The 15,353-nt window shown below is 38.9% G+C and overlaps 1 protein-coding gene across 5 annotated transcripts; it reads right to left on the bottom strand.

Moving 5' to 3' along the window:
- Positions 1 to 1,118: 1,118 nt before the first annotated feature.
- On the bottom strand, positions 1,119 to 13,914 carry atg4c (autophagy related 4C, cysteine peptidase). 5 transcript variants are annotated; one of them, XM_061683986.1, is made up of 11 exons: positions 13,726 to 13,914; positions 13,485 to 13,606; positions 13,006 to 13,089; positions 10,551 to 10,781; positions 8,302 to 8,644; positions 7,567 to 7,637; positions 4,669 to 4,871; positions 4,378 to 4,456; positions 3,516 to 3,592; positions 2,385 to 2,504; positions 1,119 to 1,994 (listed from the first exon to the last, which is right to left on the bottom strand). In XM_061683986.1, exons 2-11 carry the CDS (start codon positions 13,558 to 13,560, stop codon positions 1,836 to 1,838), a joined length of 1,443 nt encoding a protein of 480 aa, XP_061539970.1. In that variant the 5' UTR covers positions 13,561 to 13,606; positions 13,726 to 13,914; the 3' UTR covers positions 1,119 to 1,835. The 5 variants fall into 5 exon arrangements, with proteins under 5 accessions (XP_061539970.1, XP_061539969.1, XP_061539971.1 ...); XM_061683985.1 differs by having other exon boundaries at positions 13,485 to 13,914; XM_061683987.1 differs by lacking the exon at positions 13,006 to 13,089 and having other exon boundaries at positions 13,485 to 13,914.
- Positions 13,915 to 15,353: the final 1,439 nt, after the last annotated feature.

Below are 15,353 nucleotides of genomic sequence, written 5' to 3'. Positions count from 1 at the left end.
CGTGCTCTTTGTGTCTATCTGCAAAAGCTCAAGAATGTTGCCGGTCTTTTGCTCCTGCATACTTGATGTTCTGGCTCGGTCCACACAGCCGGCTGGTCATCGGCTAAAAACAACCAAGGAGGAAACACATAGATCAGACAGGCGATCTAAATGATGCCTTTATGTGCTCTGCAATTGCTTCTCTGTGGTAAGGAGGAGAACAGATGAAGGATTCTACTTTTCATCAATCCTCACCCTTGGCCTGGCGTTCCCGCAGAAGGGGCATTTCCCGCCTTTAAAAAGCACGCCTCATCATAATACAAGAATTTGTATTGTACAGCAAAACAGTCTGGCATAGCTCAATCTGAGAGGGCATCAGACATATTCGCCATAGTAACAGAACACAAGGATATTTTCTTTTCCTCCAAAACAGAACACAGTTGCCGTCAGTGTCACTGGGTCACATATTTTCTGGTGCCTGGTTAATGGCCTGGAGAGATGGTTAGCACATACGATTAGTTTTAATCTACTGCGTTTGACTTGCTGTGAAAAAGATTGAATGCACCGTAGCAAACTGAGTAAGTTTGCAAGCAATGAAAATGAAGTAAACTATGTTTATTCAAGCAGAGTTTCTCCAGGTTTTCACATGGACATGGTAGCAAGCTTATGGTACTGTAGTTTAAAACATTTGACATTCCAGCAAGTATTGCTAATTAATTTTTTGCAATGATTACTTTGTAAGTATTGCTGGCAATACTTGTTAACAGATATGAAGTAGTTGCAATCAAGAAAGGGATGCAATAGGTTTGTTCACTATATATGAGAATTAGTGTACATGGTTAAGTTAGTGTGGCATACTTAAAAATGACTGAAGGTGTTTTTTTTGTTTTTTTTTAGCAGAGCCGTTTGTGCTTTTATTTACAGCATGCACTGAAAGAGCAGTATTGTTATTTTTTTCAAAAACAATAACAAAATGTTTCAAATGTATATACATATGCAAACAATCTCTAGTATCATCTTTTGATACTTCAGCTGCAGTACAAGGTATTTTTAAACTTTAGATTCACACTTTTTTTTTAACAATGAATGATTGGTGAGTTATAACACATAGCACTTGACAAACTCTAAACACTAGTCACTTTCACTGAAAAAAATATTTATTCAAAATTTTTATTCAAAAAAAAATAAATTTTGAATAAAAATATTTATTAAACATTTCTAAATTAATATTGTTTAATACAAATCTAAACCATGCAAATGCAAAACAGCATATAAGAAAGCTCCAGTGTAACACGATAGAAAAAGTAAAGGATTGCCCCCCCCAAATATGGTAAATTGTTTTCTTGTGGCTGAAAATGTGCATCATATTAGCTGAGATGCTTTTGGAGAGGGCTTGGAAATGTTAATTGGCATAACTCAAGCCTATTTAATCATATTCCTTTCAGTCCAATACAAATCATGACAAACACAAGTTGTATAAATACTGCAGGGACTGAAACTTAATTTTCTTTATTTTACAAGCTGGTGTAACTGTGAAGGTACTGAACTATAGTTATTCTATCATAACACCGAAATGTCTGCTGGCAAAAATAAAATAATATAACAAGTGTGCACTTCAACCATCTTCCTCTTCTGCAGTTTAGTTTAAAAATAGGTCAGATAATTCAGTAGAGCTCTAAAAATGTCCTGTGACAAACCAAAGTATTTTAGCAAACTTATACTGTTGAAATCCAGCTGTTCACCAATCGGTGAAAAGAAAGTGTTTTCAGGGACATCCAGTTTTAAAAGGTTTAATGTCATCTGTCTAAACCAAGGCTTGAGGGCAAGTTCCATGTTCACTGATATAAACTGTTCTGTCAAAGAAGCACAAAGTCCCCAGCAGTGGTGATTGTCCTCCTTGGGTCACGGATGAAGGGCCATTCTCTCTTTTCTAGGGTCGACAGGTCGTAATCTCTACCATGACCTTGCACAATAGTGAACGCTGGGTATTTGTCGCTTGCTGATGGCTGCAGAACCTGAAACCACAACAGGTCAATGTTTCCAAGGTGTTCATGTTACAAAATACTGCACACTTTCTTCCCAACTGGAAAGAAAAAAATTATCTCGCTATCCTTGTGAAGTTACTTTAGGTGGCTTATAATGCAATTTTGATTATTCTGACGTTTATTTACCCAGACATGGAAACTTTTTTTTTTTTTTAATATATAGAGAGTGAACATCAAATAAAGGGATGGAGGATTCTTTTGGAGCTCCCGACTTTCTTAACCGACAGGATCGGACAGGACAAGATACATGGCTCAATGCTGACACCTAGTGGCTAACTTGAGAATGACTGTGAATGGGTAAACCATTCATATTTAGGAATGACAATATAATAATTTTGAAATAGTTGAATGGCTTCTCACCTGAGACAGCTCTTGGGTGATTTTCTCATAGTCTTGGACACTTCTGGAGTAAAATCCAATGGTGCAGCTTGGATCCATCCTAGTGAAAGGCATCTTCTTTGGTGAGGGGCAGTGATAGGACTAGACAAAAGAAGACAGAGTACATCTTTCAAATATTCCTCAAGCTGCAGGACCAAATATATGCGATGAAATCCTATTTATCTGCTGTCACGGTGTCAACACATTTACAGCACAACACTGTTGTGTTGTGTACTGTATAAAAAAAAACCGCATGAAACTAAGTTTGTATATTGAGATGTGTGCCAATCTTGTAAGCATTTGTCCTGTTGCTGTGTTTGCTTCACATATGTGAGTAGCATGTAATCTCAACATGAAGCACATATTTAAAATCTAATCAGATCCAACATAAAAGCAGGATCAAAATAGTTCCTTAGCTAATAATGCATCATTTTGACTTCAATCAATTTTAATTTAACAGGGTCTTTAATAGTTTACCCCTCTCATAAAGTTTCAAATATATCCATCCATCCATCTTCTGTACTGCTTATCCTCATTACGGTCGTGGGTGTGCTGGAGCCTCTCCCAGCTGACTTTGGGCAAGAAGTGGGGTGCACCCTCGACTGGTTGCCAATCACAGGGCACAAAACCATCCACATTTACATTCACAGCTACGGATAATTTTGAGTCTCCAGATATCTAAAAAGCATGTCTTTGGAATGTGGAAAAAAAAAAACGAGAGTACCTCGGGACAGATTTGAACAAACCTCAGAAATGTTTGGCAGATGTGCTAACCACTGCGCTATCCTTAAAAATATTACGAGCATTTTCTTCATGTACTTTAGAAACACCCAATGGATAATTAGGTAAAATTTAGGTTGTAGTAAAAATAATACTAATAATGAGAAAAAGAAGTTGATAAAGTATACAAAATTAGCAATTAGTTTCAGAATGTTTTCAATAAAACAAGTGTATCTAATGAAGTAGCTAGTGTGTGTAAATTAGCAGATGTACTGTAATTGAGTGATGGTCTGCTTTAAGATTCATACCATTAAGTACTAACAGGAATGATTACATTCAAATCATTCCCATTACTAGGCTTCTATTCAGCTCCTTAGTGTAGTTTCCCATTACCTGGAGAGGGAAATCGCTGGTGCTGACATCCACAAAAGACTGACAGTAATGAGGGTCCATGTAAATCAAGCTGTCATCTGCAAGGACAAAACATAAGACAAGTTATTTAAAAACATTGGATCATTACAAAAAAGCCCCTCCCACCAATTTCTATGGAGGGTCGCTCAAAGTCACCTGCATGCTGTTCTGTTGAATCGAATATGCTTCCCACAAAGTTACTGCTTTTTAATATCTACCACTGGGGGATAAAATTCTGCATAATCAAATGAGTTTCTACAAGCATATTCTTAACACCCACAAAAAAGCTTTTCATTTAATTTTGAGCATGTGTTGGGGGGGGGGGTCTGCTGGCGTGAGGATTACTTTTAAAAACATGCAATTATATGCGACCATTTGCATATGATGAATGCAGAGGTGAACTGTGCCTTGGCAGAAAGAATGTATTGCTTGTCATTTAGACATCATTCAACACTGTATATCACATTGCGAAAATGTAAATGCGTAAATATTGACTGCCAAGATGTACAACTGAAGGTTCCTCCCAGCTCCTGAAGGTGATGAAGAGTGGCTCACTTTGGGGTCTGGAAGAAATTTAATGCATGCCTCCTATGGAAATCAATTACTTCCCACAACTTGGGAGGTTTACTTGTGATAAATGGCTGAGGCTTTGATGGGTCAGAGGGAATAAAGGAAGCCCTGCTTCACTTGCTTCCTCTCTGCATATTCCATGTGCAAACAGGAATATATTAACTTGCTTTATAGTCTCATATAAGAAAAGGTATAATATGCAAAACAACCTGCTATTCATACCAACCTCTCTCTCTCTCGCTCAGTTTTTCTTTTACATTGAGCAAACGCTCACCTTGAAATCCTACAAAGTAGCAGGCTTGCTTGGGCTCCCCTCCAATGATGCCAATGCAGTACTCCAGACTTAGTATTCTCTATGTAATGAAGAAAACACAGGTATAACAAAAGTTTTTTTTTTCCTTATCATCATCCTTTATTGACAAAACAACTACTATAGAATTGATTAATAGTTATTCGAGCTTCATTTTACTCCTGCATGCACTGGCCTCTCTTCCCCGATATTATGGGCATTCATGACCTAAAATGAAACCCCAATCTACAATATGTACATGTATGTATAGCTCACCTTTGCAAAGTTAAAATACTCGGGGTTGATCTTTTCCCCTCCCAGTCGTACAGGGATTAGAATGATAACAGCTTGACTGTCTGGCAGGGTGAACGCAGATGCTGATTGTTCTTTTTGGTGAGGGGGCAGGTCATCTGCTTTACCAGCCGACGGCCACCCAGCTTTGGGTGCCCTGTGGCTGTCAATCACATCAGCGCTGTACACTAGAGAGGATCAATAGGGCAAACATTACAATAGTTTTGTAGTGACACACAAAGACATTCTACAATACACAACAAACACTGACCGGTCACAACAGACAAACATACGCCCACCTGCCTAATCTAATGAGAGCCAGTGCAAGCGCTGTATCAAAAATACTTGACAGTCAGTAATTTAACAACAGTTCAACAATAGCTGTGGTTTGCAGTGCTGAAAAACTGTACCATACTTCATTATACTGAAAAGTTTGTCTAATAGAGCCTGGCCGATATGAGATTTTTGGGGCCAATACCAATATTGGCCGATAACTGATACTGTATCAGACGATATATGAAAAAAGAACATTATACACAGGATATACAGTATATACTGTACATGAACACAAATTCTTATAATACCCAAATACAATTCAAGCCAAAGAAGCACAACGCTACTAAATAAAAAGGAGAACCTTCATTAGTGACACTGTCAACATGAGTTAAACTGTAAAATGTATCATCTTATAATCTATAATAGAAGAGATGGGAATTAACAGTTGCATAAATTGTTATCTCACAAAGATAATTTACACAACTTTAAAATACTGTATAACAATCTTAAATAATAGGAGACATTTGAATTAACAGTTGCATATATCTTTGTTTATCACACAAAGTTATTTTACAAAACTCTTTTACTAGATAATGCTGGACATGGCAATTACCAGTTGCATATACATCTTGGTTTATTTCACAAAGATGCAACTTACACGATTTTAAAACCCAACGTGATGCTCTCTAAAAACTTAAGTGAAAAAAACTAGAACGCTCTCCTTGACTTTTACAAAGCCACAGCAATATTAGCAATGTGACAAGATTTCCCATAAATGACAATAGGTCAAAATGCAAAGTCTGGTTGAAATGGCCACTTCAACCTGAGTACAGCGCAGCAAGAATTTGGAAAATCTGATGATGGTTCCAGAGAAATTGACAATCTGGACTAAAATCCCCAAATTAGAGTAAAACAGTATAACTTCATTACTTCCACGAAGATAGTCTTTCGTAACTTTACAACAATATCTTGGGAAATAGCCCTTATAAATGGTCAAAAATTTGCATTTGCATTTAGGAATGTATAATGCAAAAGGCTGTGTATATTTAAAGCTGTTATCTTGAGTAGATAATACAGTATATATATAGTCGATTATTTAAAAGTGAGTCAACGTCCAAGCACTGACGGTTTTTAAGGATTAAGCATGGATTCATAGGGTGTGTCTATCGCCACGCAAAATGACTGCATTGTTCAAAAGATTACTCAAGACATACCGAATATTTCGCTGAATGACGCGAGTTGTATTATTCAAGCAAATTCACGATTCCGATAGTCTCATGCATAGCTACTTGATGACATTAGTTCACGATCACTCATTCTTCGGTCAAAAGTACAAGACTACACAATTGTTGACAATTTACTAAAAACCACAAGCAAGGAAAACTACACCAGGACAACATTCTCGTCTGTTTTCTTTTTGTCGTAGTGGCTTCAAGTAGCGATCGTGGGGTGGCCACGACCGACGCATCTTATTTTCTGTATTTAAAAGAGGGTTTTGTGCTTGGCTATTGGAAGAGGAAAGCATACAATAAACTGTGGTATCACTCATAATTTAAGGGAATCCGTGTTTCTTTTATTTTTTTCATTCAACCTGACCCAAGGATATATGAACAAAGTGAATGTGCCGCACACACATCTGCTTGCGAAAGCACTTTTGGATATTAACAGTTGCTACGAGTTTAAGGGAATATACTGAACCGGCATGGAATGTCAGCGCTGACCCAGTAAAGCCACATTTTATGACATATTTGGCATCCTCGTACGAATTTCCACAACCAGAACCAATGTTTTTGTTTCGTCTGCTACTTAGTGAACACCTTCCCCAATTAGTTGATGAGTTTTAGTCAAAACTATCCATCATTAAGCTAATGTGGGCCAAAATTCCAGTGCTCTCTGAGCTGACCTCCTAAAAATTACCTTGACGTTTCTGTGTCACTTCTTGCCCTAAAAAAATAGAACTTAAATTACGCAAATTTAACATTATTTGTCAAAAGAGATTGGGCTGCAGGTCATGTACTTTAGTCATCAATTGTTTTTTCGTGAATTTATTTGTGATGAAAGAATTTAGAGGCATTAGAAATTCTCATTCCGTGGTTTTTCTTTTTTAGGAAATTCCACCAAGATGGCGGCCTCTTATCACATTGCTATGATTGCATCAGTTACATATTGACAGATGTCGATTTATCAGTGATACGCTATCGGCCTGACAATTAATCGGTTGGGCTCTACTTTGTAAATTGTACTTGTGGGTAAATATGTTACAGAAATAAAATTTTAAAAAGACCCTCTCAGTATAATACAGTGCAATTAACTACTGCAAATTATAGCCACAAAAATAAACATTGTTAAAAGAATACCTCTCTAACAGTACCTAACTGGGCGTTATATAATATATATACACATACACGCACGCACGCTACTTCAGGTTAGGAAAGACTAAAGAGTTTTTCATTTTTTTTATATAAATAAATACAATGACACTTTGACCACGCTCAGCAGCTTCACAGCGTCTCTGAAGGCAAGTAGAAATGGTGTAAAAAGTAGCACCAATTCTGGCAAAGTGCCCATTGTATTTTGTCAAAAGCAAGGCCATTTTTCATACTGTACCTGTACAATCCTGGGAGACATAAGCAGTTATACCAGCTAAGGCAGAGTCCTTCACTTCATCCATAGCCTTCCTACAAGAATAGGGGGATACAGAGAGAGTTGGAGAGTGAGCAATACCCAAAGTCCATCCATCTATTTTCTCCACCGCTTATCCTCACTCGGGTCGCGGGCATGCTGGAGCTTAACCCAGCTAACTGTGAGCGGGAGGCGGGGTACACCCTGAAGTGGTTACCAGCCAATTGCAGGGCACATACGAACAAACAACCATTCGCACTCACATTTATACCTACGGACAATTTAAGTCTTCAATTTACCAACCGTGCATGTTTTTGGGATGTGGGAGGAAACCGGAGTACCCAGAGTAAACCCATGCAGGCACGGGGAGAACATGCAAACCCCACACAAGCGAGCGCAGATCTTGGACCCAGGTCCTCAGAACTGTGAGGCGGGTGGGCTGACCAGTCATCCACCGTGCCGCCCAATACCCATAGTTTGCATGTGAAATTTAACAGTTAGCTGTTATCTTAGCAGTTGGTATTCAGGATTGATATGTAAGTGTTGCTATTTATTGACTATTAAACATTTAAACACTAAAGTATCTTCAACAATAAAGTATCTTGAATTATCCTTTTAAATAAGGGGCCACATTATGACACCCATTTACTCTTGCAAAAATTGTTAAAGTGTGCATCTAACTATGAACTGATTTTTTTTCCCTTAACGCTATCAACTTACTTGAGAATGTGCGCGACAGCAGCAGGTCCATACCAGTCCCCGGCCTGTTTCCCCAATGTCAGGCCTAAATGTACCAGTCTGTGCAGACCCAGGTGAGCAAAGGAGTTGTCCCCAAACCATGAAACCAGTGTCCGGTGGTACATTTCTTTTAAGTGGGCATCTGCCTCCTCTGCTGACCCTGGAGCCTGAGCCTGATGTATGGCTGATGATTCAGGATTGGAGGGCCTGTTGAAGGTGCCCTGTAGCGAGGCTCCCAGGAATTCGACCAGGCGCTTGGCTGCAGTGGTGGTCCATGTCTCGGCGTCCAAACGCTGGAGCTGTAGTGCCTCTGACCACATCCAATCTTAAAGGAAATCATGAAATACATCATGTGAATGTCTTTGTCAGATTACCCGATAAAGGAATATGCCATATTTTTTGTTCACAAATGTTGTTTCATGTTGCCATTAATGATATAATTTGTTTATGTATAGCATTTGGGACTGGCGTACTTCGGTTCTAACATGAGTTATGGAGTGACTAGCTTAAAAATGAGAAAATTCATAAAATGTATACATAAAACTCAAGGTCTTCTTTTCCTCTGTCTGCTATATAGGTATTAATTATGAAAAGTAATGAGAGGTAATAATTTGACCAGGTCTTTGTGAGAGCTTCCTGATCCTGAACTTTCAAGTTATATATTTAACTTCACCATTAAAAATATAGTATTTCAGAACTTTATATGAACCTTGAGCAATCCAGAGAACCAAAAAGGTATCTAATTACACATTTGAATGACACGGTGTTTCACTTTAATTGCATCTTCTCCTTACAAACAGGGTGGAGATTAATGTAGAGAAAATGGAATTGTTCCAGGATATAAAATGGAAGAGTCAAATTTAAAGCATTAACAATTTGACCTTGATCCAAAGAGAATCAAAGTGAAATTGATCAATAAATATCCTTAAAAGGCCATTCGTCATTTCACTGAGAAATATTTCATTGATGGCATATTTTACAACAGAGAGAAGAGCCCGTTATAAATACTGTTTTCTAAATGACCGCATTAAAATGGCATGCCATCTCGTTATGAGGACTCATAAAGTCGAGGACACTTAGGAGTCAATAGATCAGACAAAGTGGTAAAGAATTCATTCAAATACCGAATGGGAGAGCTTTCCGATTCCAGGTGAGAATCCCGAAAGAAAAATAGTGTCTCAGATCTGTCACTCCATCCATTTGGAATACTGCTTATCCCTGTTCGGGCTCAAATGGACGCTGGAGCCTATCCTATCTGACTTTTGTTGAGAGGCAGAATAGCTACCCTGAGCACTAAGCACCCTGGAGCAGTATTCAATAACAGGACTGATGCATGTTGGGTGGGAATGGCTGAGTAACTCACAATACAATGTTGTCAGGATGTATTGGAAGAAAACAATCCAAGCATCGTAAAAAATCTTTGTAACTAAAAAAGGAAGCTGTGGAGATCACGTGAGGCCATGTGACGACTGGTTAGCACATCTGCCTAACAGTTCTGGGGACCGGAGTTCAAATCCCGGCCCCCGCCTGTGTGGAGTTTGCATGTTCTCCCCGTGCCTGCGTGGGTTTTCTCCGGGCGCTTCGGTTTCCTCCCACATCCCAAACGCATGCATGGTAGGTTAATTGAAGACTCTAAATTGCCCGTGGGCGTGAATGTGAGTGCAAATGGTTGTTTGTTTCTATGTGCCCTGCGATTGGCTGGCGACCGGTTCAGGGTGTACCCCGCCTCCCGCCCGAAGATAGCTGGAAAAGGCTCCAGCAGCCCACGACCCTAGTGAGGATAAGCGGTAAAGAAAATGGATGGATGGATGGAGTTAAACGTCACAAGTTGTTATGTTGGATTGGTGAAATACACAAAGCAAAACAGACTGCGCTCGTAATAATGAATACCTGTTGATAAAACTACACGTACCGAGCAGAATGTAGCTTAATATAACGGAGTTAAAGTAGCGTTTCTTCAAAAAAAAATAAAAAATAAAATACTAAAGTAAAAAATATGTTGCATTAATACCTCTTTGACAACTACAATTCATCCAGAAAGACAGTGAACCAAATGCAGTGGGGTAAATATAGCTCATTATTACACACCTCTGAATATACTGTACTTTTTTAAATTCCTTAAAATTCTATATTTTTTTGTAGAAAGTGATTTACCACTATGTCCAGTTCCGAGCAAGGAAAAACATTAAAAGGAGTCAGTAGAGGGAATTAGGTACGATAAAACAACTTACCTCTGCCCAAGAAGTGCAGAATAAGTGCTTGAGCCAACATCATCTGTCCAGCCCGAAGCATGCAGCCCCAGCCACAGTCGGATGTTAGAAGAGAGCCAGGTAGAGGGGAAAACTCTTCCCTATATGTTAGCCACACACGAGATGCAAAATCCCTCCGGAAATCCTCTATATTTCCCATGACGGAGTCCTTATCCGGCGCTTCCAAGCAGGCTTCTGAGACATCGTCATCATCTAGGGAAAACAAGGCTCAGGCCGATGACCAAACCTTATTTGTCAAGGTGTCATCTAGAAATTATCTGCTGGGTTTACCCAACTGTGTGTAACCTTGTCAAACCAATTAATGCTTATTATTATACTGTATAATAACTCATGTCAAATGCAAACAGACGATACAGAAAATGGATGAATGGATGATACATTGCAGTGGACCCACTATCTTACCAACCAGTACTTCACAGCAATGAGAGCTGTGTTTGATATTTTGGTAAATATGAATCAATTACATGTGCGAGTCTGTGCAGTGCAGTTGTACACCACTGCAAATTACAACAACAATAATAACAAATATTAGTAAATGAATACCCCTCGGGCACTGTCAATCAAAACTGAACATTATTATCTTTGAATAGACAGAATAGTTGATACAACTCATAGATCATTTTACACTTGAGACTATGTGAGGCCCAGGATGCCCATGTCATGGAAGCAATGACTCCAAACCCAGGAACACTGAGTCCCTGGAATTTATCATCACGGAATAGTGATACAGTAATCCTATGCTATATCACGGTTCTTGCTTTGCGGTCCCTCTATATTGCAGATTTGTATTACAGGTGTTACTCTATTTTTTTTCATATACCGTTTGTACAATATTTTGCGCTTTCCTGTGCTCTTGTTCTCTCTCAGTATATTATGTGTGTTTAATTTTTCAGGACGATATATTTTCCAAAAACTACGACGACAAGCGATAGTATTGTTGATGTTTTTATGCCACTCATATAATGATATTAGAGGGGAATAATTCAAGTACATCCTTTTGAAGACAATTCACTTTTAATTATAATTCTAAGAATAATAAACATTGACAATGTAATGTTGAACAATAAATACAATATCTTAGATTAACAATATATAAATAAAACAGACTGAGGCTCTGTTCCCAAAAATTGCACTTCTACAAATATTAAAATTTGGCACAGAAGTATCAAGAGTCATTAATGCCTTAACAGGCCGTATATTGCCAATCCAGTTTCCATCTGGTTAAGAAAAAGTGCCAAGTAGCAACATTAATGACAACACAAGTAGAGCAAAGCATCCTGTTTTAAAAGTCTGCAGCCTTTCTTTAAAAGCTGCTTTGTCAACACGTTCATTAACTACATCTCTTTACAATTGTAACTCTATACTGTATAAAACGTGAGCAAACGTGCGCCATATTCATGTTTGTATTTGCACTATTAGGCAAAGTGTTCCATAATTGCAAGCTGACAGAAAACAAGAGATGTCCCACCATGTTTTTTGTTCCCAGCTGAAGAAATTGGGTGGGACGGTTGTGTTTCAAATTTATTTTGTCACTTTGAGGTTTTAAGTTGTGCTGTCTTTGTTGCGAATTCATACAAATTTGACATACCAGCTAGTTGGTGTTAGCAGAATGACCGCGTTCATGTGGCTTGAATCCAAAATGTTTTCACATCATCGCGGTGGCGTTAGGCTTTGGAACTAATTCCATTAACTGTGCAGCTACCAGCTCGCCGTCAGAAAACTTAGCTTTGTGAACCCGAGTGCCCCCATTGCCAAACGCATGCGTGCACACACACGCATGCAAGCGCACACACACACACACAGGTACCCGCTCTTCGCTATCTGATTGGTTTAGAGACACAATGAAACCCATCGTGTGTCTGCTTTCAAGTCGCGGAAATGTTTTTTCTTCCTCAAATGACTGGGCACCTGTATCTTTTTTTTTTTTTTTTTGCTTTTTGCTGCACCATTCAGAAATTTGGGCGCATAAGAGACCAAATTAGTCGCACTCTAGAGTTCTGTCTCATCCAAAAAAATAATAATCATGCATCAGATTTCCAGCCCCACGCCAGCGTACTAAGCCATGCGTCTGAAGATGCAGACTGATTGTGCTTTATGCGTCCCCGCTAATTTTTGTGCGTCTGAGATGCAGGACACACATCAAACGAGATCCCTGCAACTATATAACTATATTGCTGTTGTGTATCATGATACTGTACACAGTTACTCCAAAGTTATAATGCATGTGATCTCTTCAATCAGTTGTCACAATGTGTTATGTTAGATCATCTGAGAACATTTTCATTTTAGCTACGAAGAACTTTCCTTAACAGTTGTTGAAAACACAAGGAAATATTAAAATCTAATGCCAACCCTACAAAGCAAGAAGAATAAACTGAAAAAGAAACAGGTTCATAAGCTGTGCAACATACTATACCATCAGCCTTAAAATGGTAACACTTTCCCAGAAGAACCACAGGGGAATTTCGGCTGAATGAGGTCTTTGCCTTCAGAGCCCAACCTAAAATATATTTAAAAAATACAGACAATGTATCACAGGCTCAGCTTGGTTTACAATTTGCAGGAACAAAAAAAAAAAAAAAAGGTTTGCAAAAATTCAACAGTACACACTGAGTCTTGAGTCACACTTACTGTTCAACAGCCGCCACCTTGTGCTTTGGCTCAGTCTCAAAATGTATATAACCACAGAACACTACACTGTTTGTCTCAAGTTGCAGTTTAAAAAACACAACTCAGCCACCAGGTACTTTAAACACATATATTGACAAGCAAAAGATTGTTCATTAGTCAAGAAAAACATGTTGTCTCACAGCAAATCAGAATTAAACTGTCAGATCTGTGTGTGTGTGTGTGTGTGTGTGTGTGTGTGTGTGTTTTGACCTCAAGCTCACTTACTGTACTTCACATTGTGCCACACGGACAAGAACTTGGTCTTCATTTTTTCCACCTCGTCACTCCCTTTATTCTCCATTTGTACCACAGAGGGATATAACCCATTCCAACACCTCAGAGAAACGCTGGTAGACCGTGTACAGTGCCGTGTTTAGGAAAACAAACAAACAAACAAACACGCAAACGCTAAGAAACAAAACTCATGCCACTATAACGCGCACATTTACTCTGAGAATGCCATTACCTTAATTCGGTCAAGGCGTGTTTTTACTCAAAAGCTCCGCGAGGTAATGTCGCATTCTGACGACCAGGAATTGTGTGTAATCAGTTCTATGCCTCTCATAGCTTGCAGTACCGTGAAACATATGACTGGCAAAAGCTAATGTTTACATTTTGAGGAAGTAGCAGAGGGTAGGTCAGCTGATCTCGCGATGTTTGCGACAAACAAAAGGCGACGGAAGTCTGTGGAGGCTCGATTTGTACTAACGCATACCCGAGTGGGCGGTGCTTATACCCATAATGAAATTCTTCCACAGCACTTGCTTTTGACCATTTACTGTACCAAAACAACGCGTTTTTAGACAATGCAACAACTTATCTTTCCCCCATTTTCCCTCTTGTTTTAACTTCCTTGTGTTCCCCACAGTTTTGGATCGTTTTAACATGTTTGCAGAGTTCTCTGGGGTCACATTTGATAAATTTACTCCCACTCTAACAGAGAGCGAGCAGTATACCAACTAGCCAGTGGAGGGAGTATTTGCTATTATCATTTGTAATAATATTAATTGCGCATTTCTTGACATTTGAATATATGCTATGTTTTCCATGTTAAAGGTTAGTTGTCAAGATGTTGAAAATATGTCCAGTTTCCCAACTTGAAAGAGACTGATTCAGCAACTGAAGATTTCATCTGGATTTTACTCAATTGACCAAACAACATTGGCCTTTTGTCTCATTTTATTTGAGCATCAAGTAGTTTGACAGTTCATCAAGATGTGTCATTCCTTACATTTGTCTCTAGCAATGAGGTGCTCAATCCATCGCTTTTTTATTTCCTCATTTTTTTGGGAGCTTAAATAACATCAACGAGCTGGTTCTGTAAAATTGAGTCAACCAGCGAAGACGCAAATTCGGACTGTAGCCATCGATAGCTTGCTAACTGCACGCTGCAGCGGTAAATGGGTCTTGTTATGGAAGCTAAGCAACGCTAACTCACAACTGAGCAGCATAGCCAAATGGAAGGAAGTCACTTTTTCATTATATAGTGGGGGAGGGAATTCATGCTAGAAAGGGAAAAAGTATCGAACACACTAACTAGTATTTATTTAATACTTGGTACAAAATCGCAGTGAGCGGTTGAAGACACCTCCTGTATGGAGAAACTAGTCACATGCATTGCTCTGGTGTGATTTTGGCCTATTCCTCCACACAAACAGTCTTCAAATCTTGAAGGTTCCGTGAGCTTCTTTTATGGACCTTGAGTCTTTCCATAGATTTTCGATTGGATTCAAGTCAGGTGATTGGGTGGGCCATTCTAGAAGCTTTATTTGTTTTCTTTGAAACCAATTGAGAGTTTCCTTGGCAGTGTGTTTTGGATCATTATCCTGATGAAATGTCCACCCTCGTTTCATTTTCATCATCTAAGTAGTAGATAGCAGAGTGGTAGCAGATTTTTGTCAAGAATTGTCTCAGTAGATTTGCCCATTCATCCTAGCTTCAATAGTGTGAAGTTTACCAGTACCATTTGCTGATAAGCAGCCCCACACAATCATGTTCCCACCTTCGAACTTCATTGTTGGTATGGTGTTTTACGGGTGATGTGCAGTGCCATTTATCGTCCAAACGTGGAGTGCATAATGGCATCCAAAGAGT

The sequence above is a fragment of the Phycodurus eques genome, chromosome 8 (genome assembly GCF_024500275.1).
Source record: "Phycodurus eques isolate BA_2022a chromosome 8, UOR_Pequ_1.1, whole genome shotgun sequence".
NCBI lineage: Eukaryota > Metazoa > Chordata > Actinopteri > Syngnathiformes > Syngnathidae > Phycodurus > Phycodurus eques.
Note: the sequence above shows the minus strand (reverse complement) of the source record. Positions and strands in the feature narration are given on the sequence as shown.